Source organism: Sphaeramia orbicularis, chromosome 3, assembly GCF_902148855.1.
Source record: "Sphaeramia orbicularis chromosome 3, fSphaOr1.1, whole genome shotgun sequence".
NCBI lineage: Eukaryota > Metazoa > Chordata > Actinopteri > Kurtiformes > Apogonidae > Sphaeramia > Sphaeramia orbicularis.
In genome coordinates this window covers 52,137,925-52,149,951 of record NC_043959.1, presented here as the reverse complement: position 1 = coordinate 52,149,951, position 12,027 = coordinate 52,137,925, and the positions used below count along the sequence as shown (strand labels likewise).

Below are 12,027 nucleotides of genomic sequence, written 5' to 3'. Positions count from 1 at the left end.
TGAGAATATTATTTCCAAGGATCTTCCTCAAAGGGGATGAATATAAAATCTTCCTTTAAGCCCAAAGATTATTGCCTGTCAATACAAATTCTTTGGTGTCAGCAGATTCAGATTAAGACTATTGATTTAGACATCCTTTAAAGGCTCCACCCAGACTGTACTGTTGTCAGCTTTACTAGTCATCACAGCGAGGGGCAGTCGAACATCGATTGTGCACGAACACGGACTTTCACTTAGGAGTTTAGGATTTATGTAACTACACATATGGGAGCTGATTATTAATTGATCACTTTTTTTCCAATTCACCTCCGTCATGGTAATACATGGTGAAGGTGCATGTCATGACTTTTCATCACACATGTCTACTCCTGTGTTGTTCAGTCTGCTCTGTCTCTGAATGATTTATGTCACAGACTTAATTGTACTGACGTTTGTGCTTTTGGTAACAGAACACAAGCAGGTGACAAGCAGCTTTGAGGGTCTGTCCTTTACTCCTTGTATTTTTATGGGATCATAATTTATTGATGCTGTACGTATTGTATGTGTGAATAAACTTCTCTCTACAAAGGTCTTCATTTATTAACACAATTATGACCTCACAGAAAAGAGCTGCAAAATAAGTAGTCTATTGAAAAAAATGCCAAGAAAAGAAACATATGCTGTTGTCTACAAAGTTAGATTAAATATTTGTACCTCTTCTCATGAAATGATTGTGATTTAATCATGATAGATAAAGTGTAACTGGGACTGATTACTGTTGTGTATGAATAGGAATACAAAGACAAAAACAAAATTATTACAACTTTATGGACACCAGCATACTTAATGTAAAATAACAATAGAAAATTAAAGACTAGTGAATAATGTGCATGTTGTTTTACAGCAGACACCCTTTATATGAATGAATGAATGAATGAATGAATGAATTAATAAATGAATATTTTATTTTATGTGTCATACGCTTACGTGCCCAGCCCATATAGGCTTATGTTTATGCATTTGGCAGACACTTTTTTCCAAAGCGACTTACAGGGGAAAACCAATTAAATCACTCAATCAATCAAATTTTATTTATATAGCACCAGATCGCAACAAAAAAGTTATCTCATGACACTTTATATGTAGAGTTGGTCAAAAACCAGACTCTAAGCCAATTTACAGAAACCCAACAGAAGAGTTATATGGCACTAGTGACTTCAAAACAGGAAGATGACCAACATATAAAGCATATACGGCACACATCCCAATAACAACAATTGGTGCCAGGCACAACAAACCCCACCCCCTGCACGTATTGTATCTTATTTTGGTATGGATCCAGCTGATGTCAGCCATTATGTCTATACATGTGCTGATACCAACATATCAATTGCCTCTATATGTATGCCAAGTTTGAAGTAAATTGAAATAAAATGTATGTTTTTATAGACATTTGAAATTTCAGCCATTATAAGTAAACGGGAGAAAAAAAAAAGAGTTTAAAAATTCATTTAAAAAATTTGAACTTTGACCTACTTTTCCCAAAATGTAATCACATTTATTTTGGGTCACTGGTAATCTATAAAACAAATTTAGTATGAATTCAACCAATAGTTTTGGTGCTACAGACATTTGAAATTTTGCCCATTATAAGTAGCATAAGTATAAGTCTATCTCTATCTCTGTCGCTCTCTCTTTTTTCTCTTTCTTTACTCTCTCTCTTTAACCCCAACTGGTCAAGGCAGACGGCCATCCTCCAGGAGTCTGGGTCTGCTCCAGGTTTCTGCTGTTAAAGGGAAGTTTTTCCTCCCCACTGTCACCAGTCACAAGTGTTTGCTCCTGGAGGATTCTGTTGGGTTTCTGTAAATTGGCCTAGAGTCTGGTTTTGACCAACTCTATATGTAAAGTGTCATGAGATAACTTTTTGGTTGTGATCTGGCGCTATATAAATAAAATTTGATTGATTGAGTGATTTGATTGGTTTTCCCCTGTAAGTCACTTTGGAAAAAAGCGTCTGCCAAATGCATAAACATAAACATAAGTAAATGGGAGAAAAAAAGAGTTTAAAAATTCATTCAAAAAATGTGGACTTTGACCTACTTTTCCCAAAATGTAATCACATCTATCGTGGGTCACTGGTAATCTATAAACCAATGTGGTATGAATTCAACCAATAGTTTTGCTGCTAGAGTGTTAACAAACAAACAAACAAACAAACAAACTGAACCAAAAACAACACCCCTTGCCTCCCCTTCGGTGGGCGGGGTAATTACATCAAACAAGGTCATTTAGTTCAGAACACAGAGTTCTTTATCTGAGTTTCTATGCCTTCCCCAAAAATCTTGCTAAACTATATATTTTATTTTCAAATAACAGACTCAACATATCCCCGTAGGGCATCCAAATCAATTCAGGCAATTTAGATTGAATTTTCTCATACGTATCACTTCTGATATCATGATATAAAGGACAATTAAACAGAAAATGCCATTCAACCCTCACACAAAACACATAACCTGTCCTCTTCTGGAATGCCTTTATAGCGCCCCACCTCCAACAGCAGAAGCAGTACCCCTGGTCTGAGCTGGGCACACACACACCTAGGGGCTCTTTTTACATGTTATCTATCTATCTATCTATCTATCTATCTATCTATCTATCTATCTATCTATCTATCTATCTATCTATCTATCTATCTATCTATCTATCTATCTATCTATCTGTCTGTCTGTCTGTCTGTCTGTCTGTCTGTCTGTCTGTCTGTCTGTCTGTCTGTCTGTCTGTCTGTCTGTCTGTCTGTGTATGTATGTATGTATGTATGTATGTATGTATGTATGTATGTATGTATGTATGTATGTATGTATGTATGTATGTATGTATGTATCTATCTATCTATCTATCTATCTATCTATCTATCTATCTATCTATCTATCTATCTATCTATCTATCTATCTATCTATCTATCTATCTATCTTATTACATGTAACTAACATAGGTGTAGGAGCTATTTGTTGGTTTAGTTTTTTGTTTAAAGTTAATTTACCTTTTTTGTTTACTAACTTAGTATTTTTTTTGCTAATTGTTCATTTTTCATTTGTTTAATATTTAGAATATATTTTTTGATTTTTATGGTTATTGTTTTCATTCTTTGGTATTTAGCACCTTTTTGTTTTGTGTTTTCTTATTGGTTTAGACCGTGGGCACCTGGGTGTAAATAGGGAGCACAAAGTTAGACCAGCATGCACCTGGGTGGGCCTATGGTTTTTTTTACCAGATGATCAGACAGTCAGACAGGATGAGCAGGAGACAGCACAAATGGCCTTATGTGTTGTTTGCCTGCAAAATCTTGAAAATAAACCACTTGAACTACATCTCTGATATGAACATTGTGTTTTTGACTGTGTAAACCACAAACCCATGGTGCATCTAGTGGTTATTTGAGTTATGTTAAAGTCTTAAGTTCAGTTACCTTTTAAGTTGATTTAATTTTGATGACAAATAGCCACTACAATAGGGTTCTGCGGAGAAATCATATTTATAGTGAATATAGCTTTTTAGTTTTAGGCTTATTTAACACCTGCCATTTCCACTGCTCTTTATAAAAATTAACCCTTCATAATGAGTAGAAAAATCAAAGTATGAAAATTATATATGATTCTTAAATTTCACTGAAGTTAATGTCAAGTCTTAATTTATTTTTCTTATTCTCCTAAAAGGTGACTGTTATGTTACTTGGCGCTCACGTCATGATTTCCACTCAAATGTCTGAAATTAGGTACATTTTTAACAAATAAAATGACTCATTCTTTGCCATTTCAACACCATGAAACATACAATCACCCTCCTCCTGTGAAAATAACCAGTGGAGCTGCAGCTCAAATCTGAAACAGCAGAAAAATACATTAATTCTTGTGTGTTTGCTTTGTTTGTTGATTGTTTATTGTTTGTTTTTTTTTTAGTGTGTGACAATTACAACAGATCAAAATGTGCCTGATGCTGACTCCACCCAGTTTCTGACATCACAGAAAAACACTTGATCACTTCACCCCTGAGGAAATAAGGGCAATTTGTGATTATGCACTCTCTACATACTAATTTTTCAAAGTTCTATTTTGAAAAAAAAAAAAAAAAGACAGACTGAACTGCATTTGATCCCACTTTACCTACAGTTCACACCTCCTCCTGCATGAACAGCCCTCATGTTCCTCACAGCAGAGCATGACCTATATCCAGACCACAGCCATTGACTGAACTGCTCCTGAACTTAATTTATTTTTAACCTCTTTTTAATGCCAGTCCACATCCTGAAGCATTATGTTTTGCTGTTTATACATACAGCAAATCATGGATAAAAAAAAAAAAAAAAAAAAAAAAAAAAGAAAAATCAGCAGCACAGATTTATAGGTCAAATGGAATACTTCATCAAGCATCGTAATATTCAGATGATTTTCCACCACAGAGAAGGTTGAATACAGTCATTTGTAGGACAAAAGCAGCGTAATGTAAAATCTATTATTAATCTAATTTACAAATGGTTGCCTGCGGTTCAAAGAGCTATTCTGCAGAAACCACACCATGTTAAAATTATTAGTTATTGTTATTCAGTGCATCTAGAAGCCTTCTAATGTATTATGTAGAATGGAGGTCAAGGTCACTGGATTTTTGTTCTCTGCCTTACCCCCCCATTGGCTTTTTAATTTGTTTTTTTCATATTTCACTACCACTACTTTTCAGTTAGCCACTGCTATATATCCTATAAATTTTTCATGATATGACTCATCTGCACATTTTACAGTGTGAGCTACAAACTCAAGAAAGCGACAGATCTCATCTTTAAGTGCAGGTGAGCAAGAAAATAGCCTGAAGCCTCCTTGGAGCTGTTGTTGAACTTGAGATCACTTTTAAATGTAAATAGATCAAATGGTGAGAGTAACAAGATTTTCCTCATTACAAATAATACATTCATTTCACCTCAGTGTTCCACTTTCTACTATTATTCATTCTCATCATCAGTGGTGCTTTTCCTTTACACTGAGGACCCCTAGTGGTGACTGCTGGAAATGTACACGATACTCTGACTATTACCATTGATGCGTTACAGTAGAGACCTTACAAATTTCACATTCCAAATAGTATTTTATTAAATTGTTATTTTATTTTACAGTGGAAAAAATGGTATTTTTTGCAATAAGACACCATTTTGTGTCTGAAGGTTTAGCATGAAAGAACCATCCAACATAGAAAAGACAGTGAGCAGATCACAGTTCTGTAGTGTTAATAAGCTCTTCTTTCTCCAACCCACACAAAACCTAATAACAACTTGCCTTTGGATACAATAGATGCTTTCCACAACTTTGCTGAATCTCTTTAGTCAAGGCCACCTTCTATTTGCTATGCAAGCAGTGCTGGGTGTGGTTAGGTTGTAAATACGCATGTATCACAGCTGCATGACAGAACTTTTTACTCCTGTTTCTCCTGAGGTAATGGAAATGTCTGCTGTAATGAAAGTTATGTTTTTAAATTCTGAGTCCATTTCAACTTAACAGGTTTCTATGTTGATGGTAAAGAAAAACAAAGTCTAATTTAACTGACGGATAACAAATACACAATGCATGAACCTATTAAAAAGTGGAAAGGCCTCTCATGAGAAATGCAAACTAAGGCAAAAACAGTGGTGTACAGACAGTTGAAGACATGCACGCAGAAACACAGAAGACAATAAAAACCAGTCACCTCTGGGGTCATTATTTACACCAAAGTCATTGTCTACTGAGTATTTCTACTCTACACTCATTTGCTTGTAAATTAATTTGTTAATAGAAAAATGCGCATTTTTGGTAAAACTGACATTCAAAAGGGCAAAACAAACCAAACTCTACTTAGACATATTGTGTATAAAACAGATTTGTCAAACCTTGAATAACTCCAACTGCCAGAATATTTTTACTGTACATTTAAATCATGTAAATATGCCTATGTAGATCATTGTATATGTACTATATTACAAGTTTACATACACCGAATATCGCTTTACATCTGTGCCCCACCTCCCCTGTAACAGATTAACAGTAAAGGTTTGACGTGTCACAATGAGCCAATTGTGGAGGGTTCCACACAGATATTTCAGCTTTAAGTGTGAGAACCTCAGTACGCAGGAGTGTATCAAAATGTAATTTCCACAGTGACAAAGAAAATAATAAGATGGCTTCTGTATGGATGACTATTAACTAATCCTGTCCAGATTCTCTAACGTCGGCAGTCACTGGGTATTGGAACCCCGCCTTGGAAACAATCTGAACACTATGTATGTGCAAATGCCAGCTGAACACCAAAATGAGGAAGACCAGTTGAACTTGTGTGACTGGTCTGGGACAGGACTGAGTGACACAGTGACAAAGATCACAGCGAGACAGCATGTGCGAAGTAGAATCAAGGCATGTACTGTCAATATTAGTCAGACCCAAAACCCTAGGAAAGCATTAATTAAAATCTAAGTTAGATTATATCATATGTCACACAGTCTAATGAGAATAGTTGAAAATCTGTGTAACTTTAATGAGAATATGGAGAGGAGTTGCCAACTGCATGATTGTAGTGGTACTCACTGATACTCGTTGACAACAAGTAATTGACAAGGCCACCATACCTTCAGCACTATGGTCATATTTGTCTTAATGAGGTAAGAATGCGGGTTTGAAAAATATGTAGGTAATTACTTCAAAGTGGTTGAGGGAGGCGCGAACATTTTCCATTTCCTGTTTTGAGCTGTGTAGGTGATGACACATGTCTGTGAGTATAGAAAGACCAGGTACATAGCAATTAGGTCTTCTTCTTCAGCTCCTCAAACCGCCGTGTTAAATCGTCAAAGTCGATGTCATCTGAGGAGGTTGTCTTTCCGCCGAAGGAAGAAGTGGGGAGTGTGTCGGGAACAGAGGGGAGCTCTGGGAGAGCATTGTTGTCGTACACCTGGGATGAAGGGCCAGGACCTGGAGAGAAAAACATGATACATATTATACAATGATACACAGCAGTGTATGTGAGAAATAATAGCAGTAACAGTGGAAGTGAAACGGTATTACTTCGGAGTCAGTTAAATTCAGACATAGCTCATTGTTGCTTATCTTTCATTAAGTTCCTGAAACACTTTTTTTAGCTGTGATCGAGGTTGACAGGACTTACCTACGGCCTGGGAAGGAACAGAAGGTTGTTTGTCAGTTAGGTCATCGATCTGAAACAAAGAAAGAGCGTTAGAAGTCAATCCTACTCAGACTGAAATAAAAAGCAGTTAATATGTTAGTACTGAGAATAAAGCAATATTTAAACCATTGAATAATTTTATAGAAAAAAAGAAAGTACAAAAAGAGAGTAAATGGGAAGACTGCATGGGTTTCAGAGGAATAATTCCTTTCAGTGAGGGTAAACCAGAAACCAAATATGTTCTTTCTACTGTCCTGTGATATAAAAGCCACTCCGCAACTAATCATGATGCCGTTAGTGAAAGCAGTATCAGCACACCATGCTACCCATGTCCAAGAACTGAAAGCAGAATCTGGTGTCTCTAAACCTAAAGTCCACATGAATGAAGATATAGTAGGGAAGTTTAGAAGACAGGCAGAACTCCAAGCAAACTAAATAAACCGCTCTTCCCTGAGTGGTGCCCTGCCCTGTCCGTCTGTCCATCAGTGGAAACAGGAAGGGGGCATTGATGGGAGGGGGTTCAGTCACTTACAGACTCATACGTGGGGGGAGAAGTGGGCAGCTGTGGGGGCTGCCCTCCTCCCATGGGATGCTGGAAGCTGTTGTAGTTCCCAACGGGGGCGTTAAAAGGTTCCTGGAAGAAAATCAACAATCAGGTACATGTCTGAGCTGTAAAACAAAGTGCAACCAAAACCATTTTCAGACCAAACATTATTATTGGTCTAATGTATTTATATATATTCTGCTATTACTGGTGCAATATATTTAAATATTTATCCTTATTTATCTTTTTATTCAAAAGTTTTTCTACTTTTATTTTTAATATGGATATTGATCCATATATATATTAAAAAAAATACTGTCATCGTTCCTGTTGTGCACTGAGCCATTGCATTGTAATTTCATGTTGATGCAAATCTTAATGACAAATACAGTCCGTTTATGTCTATAATGTTATGTGATGTTTTAACTACAAACAAATGAGAAATTCAAGTTATGTCAAACAAAGTGTTTTGGTAAGGTGTTGGACCACATATTGATAAAAATGTTTCTATAAGTGTTTGAATATGAACAAATCAATGGAACATATGATTCACACCATTTTCGTGAACCTGAAAACATTACTGAACCCTCACATTATCTGAATTTGGTCATGATCATCCTGCCATTAGGATAGAAATGTTTAATAGTAGAATACAGATAATTAATCAGAACAATTTTGTACTGACATTCCATGACTTGTTGAGAATGTGGTGAAGGGTGATTCCTTGATCACATATTTTTTCTACATCTCTGTAGACCAGTGCTGATGGATTTTCCATGAGTGAATCCCCAAATGTGCATTTTGTCCTTATAACATGGGGTTTATGCTTTGCAAGCCAACCATAACTTCCCTGTGTGTAAATGTCGTTCGGCTGTCTGACAGTCTGATCACATACTATATCCCCGTTTTCAATCACATGAGAAGGTGAAGCTCCTCTGTTTTTCTTTACGTCACACTACTATCCAGGCATCAGGTGTATCAGTCAGTAATTTAGGTATTTCCTCTCATTTATCACCCATCTATATGTAGCTCTTAAAAAAAATGAAAGTTGATACACCATACCTTACTGTCAACAATCATAATAATTTGCAAGGACATTGTTGATTGTATGTTTACTGAAGAAAAAGTACTTCAATTAATCAGTCAGGTTAACAAAGGCACATACAAAAAATAAATAAATAAAAATATATCTTACAGCTCCTTTGGGAGATGGATAGTTGAAAGCTGTAGGCATTGGCATGGGCATGGGCATTGGCATGGCCATAGGCATAGCAGGAGCAGTGAAACCTCCTCCGCCTCCTCCACCACCTCCAAACTTCTTATCGTTGTCCACATCAATCAAATCTGCTTCCTCTCCTTGACACACCTCAGGCTGTCCAACCAAAAGGGTAAGTGAATGAAAGGGTGAATAAAGACAAACCATGGCTACAATATTCATACTGAAGACTTTATTTATTTATAATTTTTTAAGCTCACCCGGACCATGGCATCAGGTTCATATGGCACATTGTAGTTCTTGGCTATCTCTATTAAGTAGCGTTCCACCAAAATTTTGGGAGGGGCCTCAACACTCAGTTTGTGCATCAGCTATAAATAGATCAGATAATTAGGTGCTGCTAAACAGATTCTTTACAAAAAGTTCATGCATTCTTGAACAAATGTAAAGGTAGTGAGATGAAAAAAAAACACCTACCCTATCATTGACTGTGCCAATCTGGTTGGTCCTGCATAGCTTACCATACTCCTTGCTATATTTTGCACACAGCTGATCAGAGACCTGACAGAGGTATTTAGAGATAAGATTGTCAAGACAAGCTCTAAAGAAATAGATGAACAGAAGCTGTTGATGTTCTTGTTGTTGTGGTTGGCAACTTCAGTAGAATTATACTATAAAATATTTACTTACAATTTTTAGTTCAGACACTTCTGCCTGGAGACGAGGTGCTGCCCAGATTAGTGTTGACACAGCCTCCTGTAAACCTGGATCAAGTTCCCTAACAGAAGGAACAGAGAAGTATTTACCAACAATGGGTAGAGTAAGTGGCAAACATATGTGTAAACCCTCTGTCTCTTTAGTTTTCCTTTATTTGTTCTGAACATCAGTATAAAGGAAGATGACCAAGTAACTCACTTCATAGACTGAATGAGGCCAAAGCGAGCGAGCAGCAGGTCACAATAAAGTTCCAGGATCTCCATGGCTTCCACCAGATAGTCCTCTCTGATAATGTGCTCCACACGGATCCGTGCACGCTCATCCTTTCCTGATGACAGGTAATCAGCGATCTCCTTCCGCGCCTTTTGAGCAAGCTCAGCTTTATTTTAAAGGAGATACTGGCGTTACTTTGATATGAATGAAAAATGACTCACAGTTCTCTTTCAGCTGTCATCAGGTCAACATCATATTTCACAATACAGCAATGAAAGACAGATGAGACAGAACGACATAGCATTATTTCAGTCCAAGACTTACTTTTCTTCTTCTCTAGGAGTTTGAGTCTGTTTATCACCAATCGGAGATTCACCTTTAACCTATCTGCTTTAAATCCTCCTCCCAGCATTTTGTTGATCTACCTGTGGAGAACACAGTGACAGGATCAGGATCCATACGGAAATATACAACCGAAACTGATGTCCATCTACCTTAACTTTCACCCCCACCTCTCTGACTCACTCAATCATGTGAGCATGACTGACCTATTGCCACAGAATGACTCCGCAGAACTACTTCAAACAAATACGCGTATAAACACACAGAAAACATACTTGTACTAAGCTAACGAGGAGTAACTAAGGTTTAACAGCTATGAATGTTGAGCTTTAGCCTGACAGCTAGCGACACCACCTAAACCATGCTACAATCGTTACCATCTCACTGTCTTCTAAATAATTTACTCTGTCTATTTAATCGCACTAAAATAGGCTAGTTAATTTCACACTTGTGTCAGTGTTACAAACTTAATGTCACCTATCTCTGCGTTAGCCCTCGCTTTGTTAGCGGTATTCTGTTCAGTCATCGCTAGCTATCTAGCTTTCGACCAAAACGCTAACGTTAGCAAAACTAAAACAAAATGGACTATGAAAACAAAGTACTTTGACGCGCTGATTGCTATTAAAGCGAAAAAGGGTTAACCAAGCTGCAATGACTTACTTGTAAATATTAGTCAACCGTACACACCAACTTATTTGGGTTTCTGTCTGTGTTTAGGGTTGTCGCCTTGTTCACTTCCGTGATTATCTACAGTGACGTCATGGGAATTTTCCAAGGGGGCGGAGTCTTCTTCTGTCCGTCAAAACACAAAGACAGCTGCTCACACACACACACACACACACACACACACACACTCTCCAACTGTCTTAAAACTAATCATTGAAAACAAGCCCAGCATATTTACACGCTTTTCTTAATTCTTTGGTTATTTTGGCTGTGTTCATGCATATGTCATGAATTTTGGCAGGATAGTGAGTGTATTTTTTTTTATTTATTTTGTTATTTCCTGTTCAGCTCCTACTCTTTGAACAAGCAAAACTTACACTCGTACTGTTATGCACAAAAAATGTACCATTGAAACTCACTGGAATAAATGTATAAATAAAGAGCACATTTTTTGGCCTTTGTGCTACGAGTGTGAATATTTGATATTGCACAAAAAATACTAATGCTTAAATATCAGTGTTGCCGTTCATCATTGACATATAACAGGCTGTAATAATTAAACACAAAAAATCTATCTGTATATTGAAAATAATTCATATTTTCTTTTTTCATCTGAAAAAATGGTGACATCGTGACAAAACCTGACACGTAGATATTTAAAAAAATAAATTAGTATTTGATATCAATAATTGGGTCAGATGTAGGTGAAAAAGTAGCTCAGTGAAAGTAGAATGTAACATTAACCTATGATATTTTTAGAGCTTGCTTTTAAAATGCACATTTGTTACTTATATTAGAACTGGCCCTAAGAGTTAATATTACATCGTATTATTTTGTTTGTTTGCATTGTCACCTGATGTTGCAGTAAGAGCAAAGATGGAATGTACCCACTTTCACTCATGTACAAATTTAAGTTATTTCATTTGGATATTTTAATTTTATGCAGCTTCACACTTCTGCCTCACTACATCCCAGAAGCTGAGAGTAAAATACATTTTATTCCACTAGATTTGTCAAACAGTTTTAGTTTAATGTTAATTACCTGATTTCCAAGTATGTTGAATGTCTGATATAAACTGAGGAATTATGTTTTACTTGAGTTTGACAGTTTTCTAATTCTTAAACTAAACACTAAAACCCGTCTTGGATTAGA

General features: G+C 36.5%; 1 protein-coding gene across 3 annotated transcripts; it reads right to left on the bottom strand.

Moving 5' to 3' along the window:
• Positions 1 to 5,095: 5,095 nt before the first annotated feature.
• On the bottom strand, positions 5,096 to 10,993 carry ist1 (IST1 factor associated with ESCRT-III). 3 transcript variants are annotated; one of them, XM_030126788.1, is made up of 10 exons: positions 10,869 to 10,993; positions 10,191 to 10,291; positions 9,852 to 10,032; positions 9,627 to 9,714; positions 9,414 to 9,497; positions 9,197 to 9,307; positions 8,916 to 9,092; positions 7,709 to 7,810; positions 7,159 to 7,207; positions 5,096 to 6,965 (listed from the first exon to the last, which is right to left on the bottom strand). In XM_030126788.1, the coding sequence occupies exons 2-10, from the start codon at positions 10,276 to 10,278 to the stop codon at positions 6,799 to 6,801; spliced, it is 1,047 nt and encodes a 348-aa protein (XP_029982648.1). In that variant the 5' UTR covers positions 10,279 to 10,291; positions 10,869 to 10,993; the 3' UTR covers positions 5,096 to 6,798. The 3 variants fall into 3 exon arrangements, with proteins under 3 accessions (XP_029982648.1, XP_029982665.1, XP_029982657.1); XM_030126805.1 differs by having other exon boundaries at positions 7,159 to 7,165; XM_030126797.1 differs by having other exon boundaries at positions 10,191 to 10,295; positions 10,868 to 10,947.
• Positions 10,994 to 12,027: the final 1,034 nt, after the last annotated feature.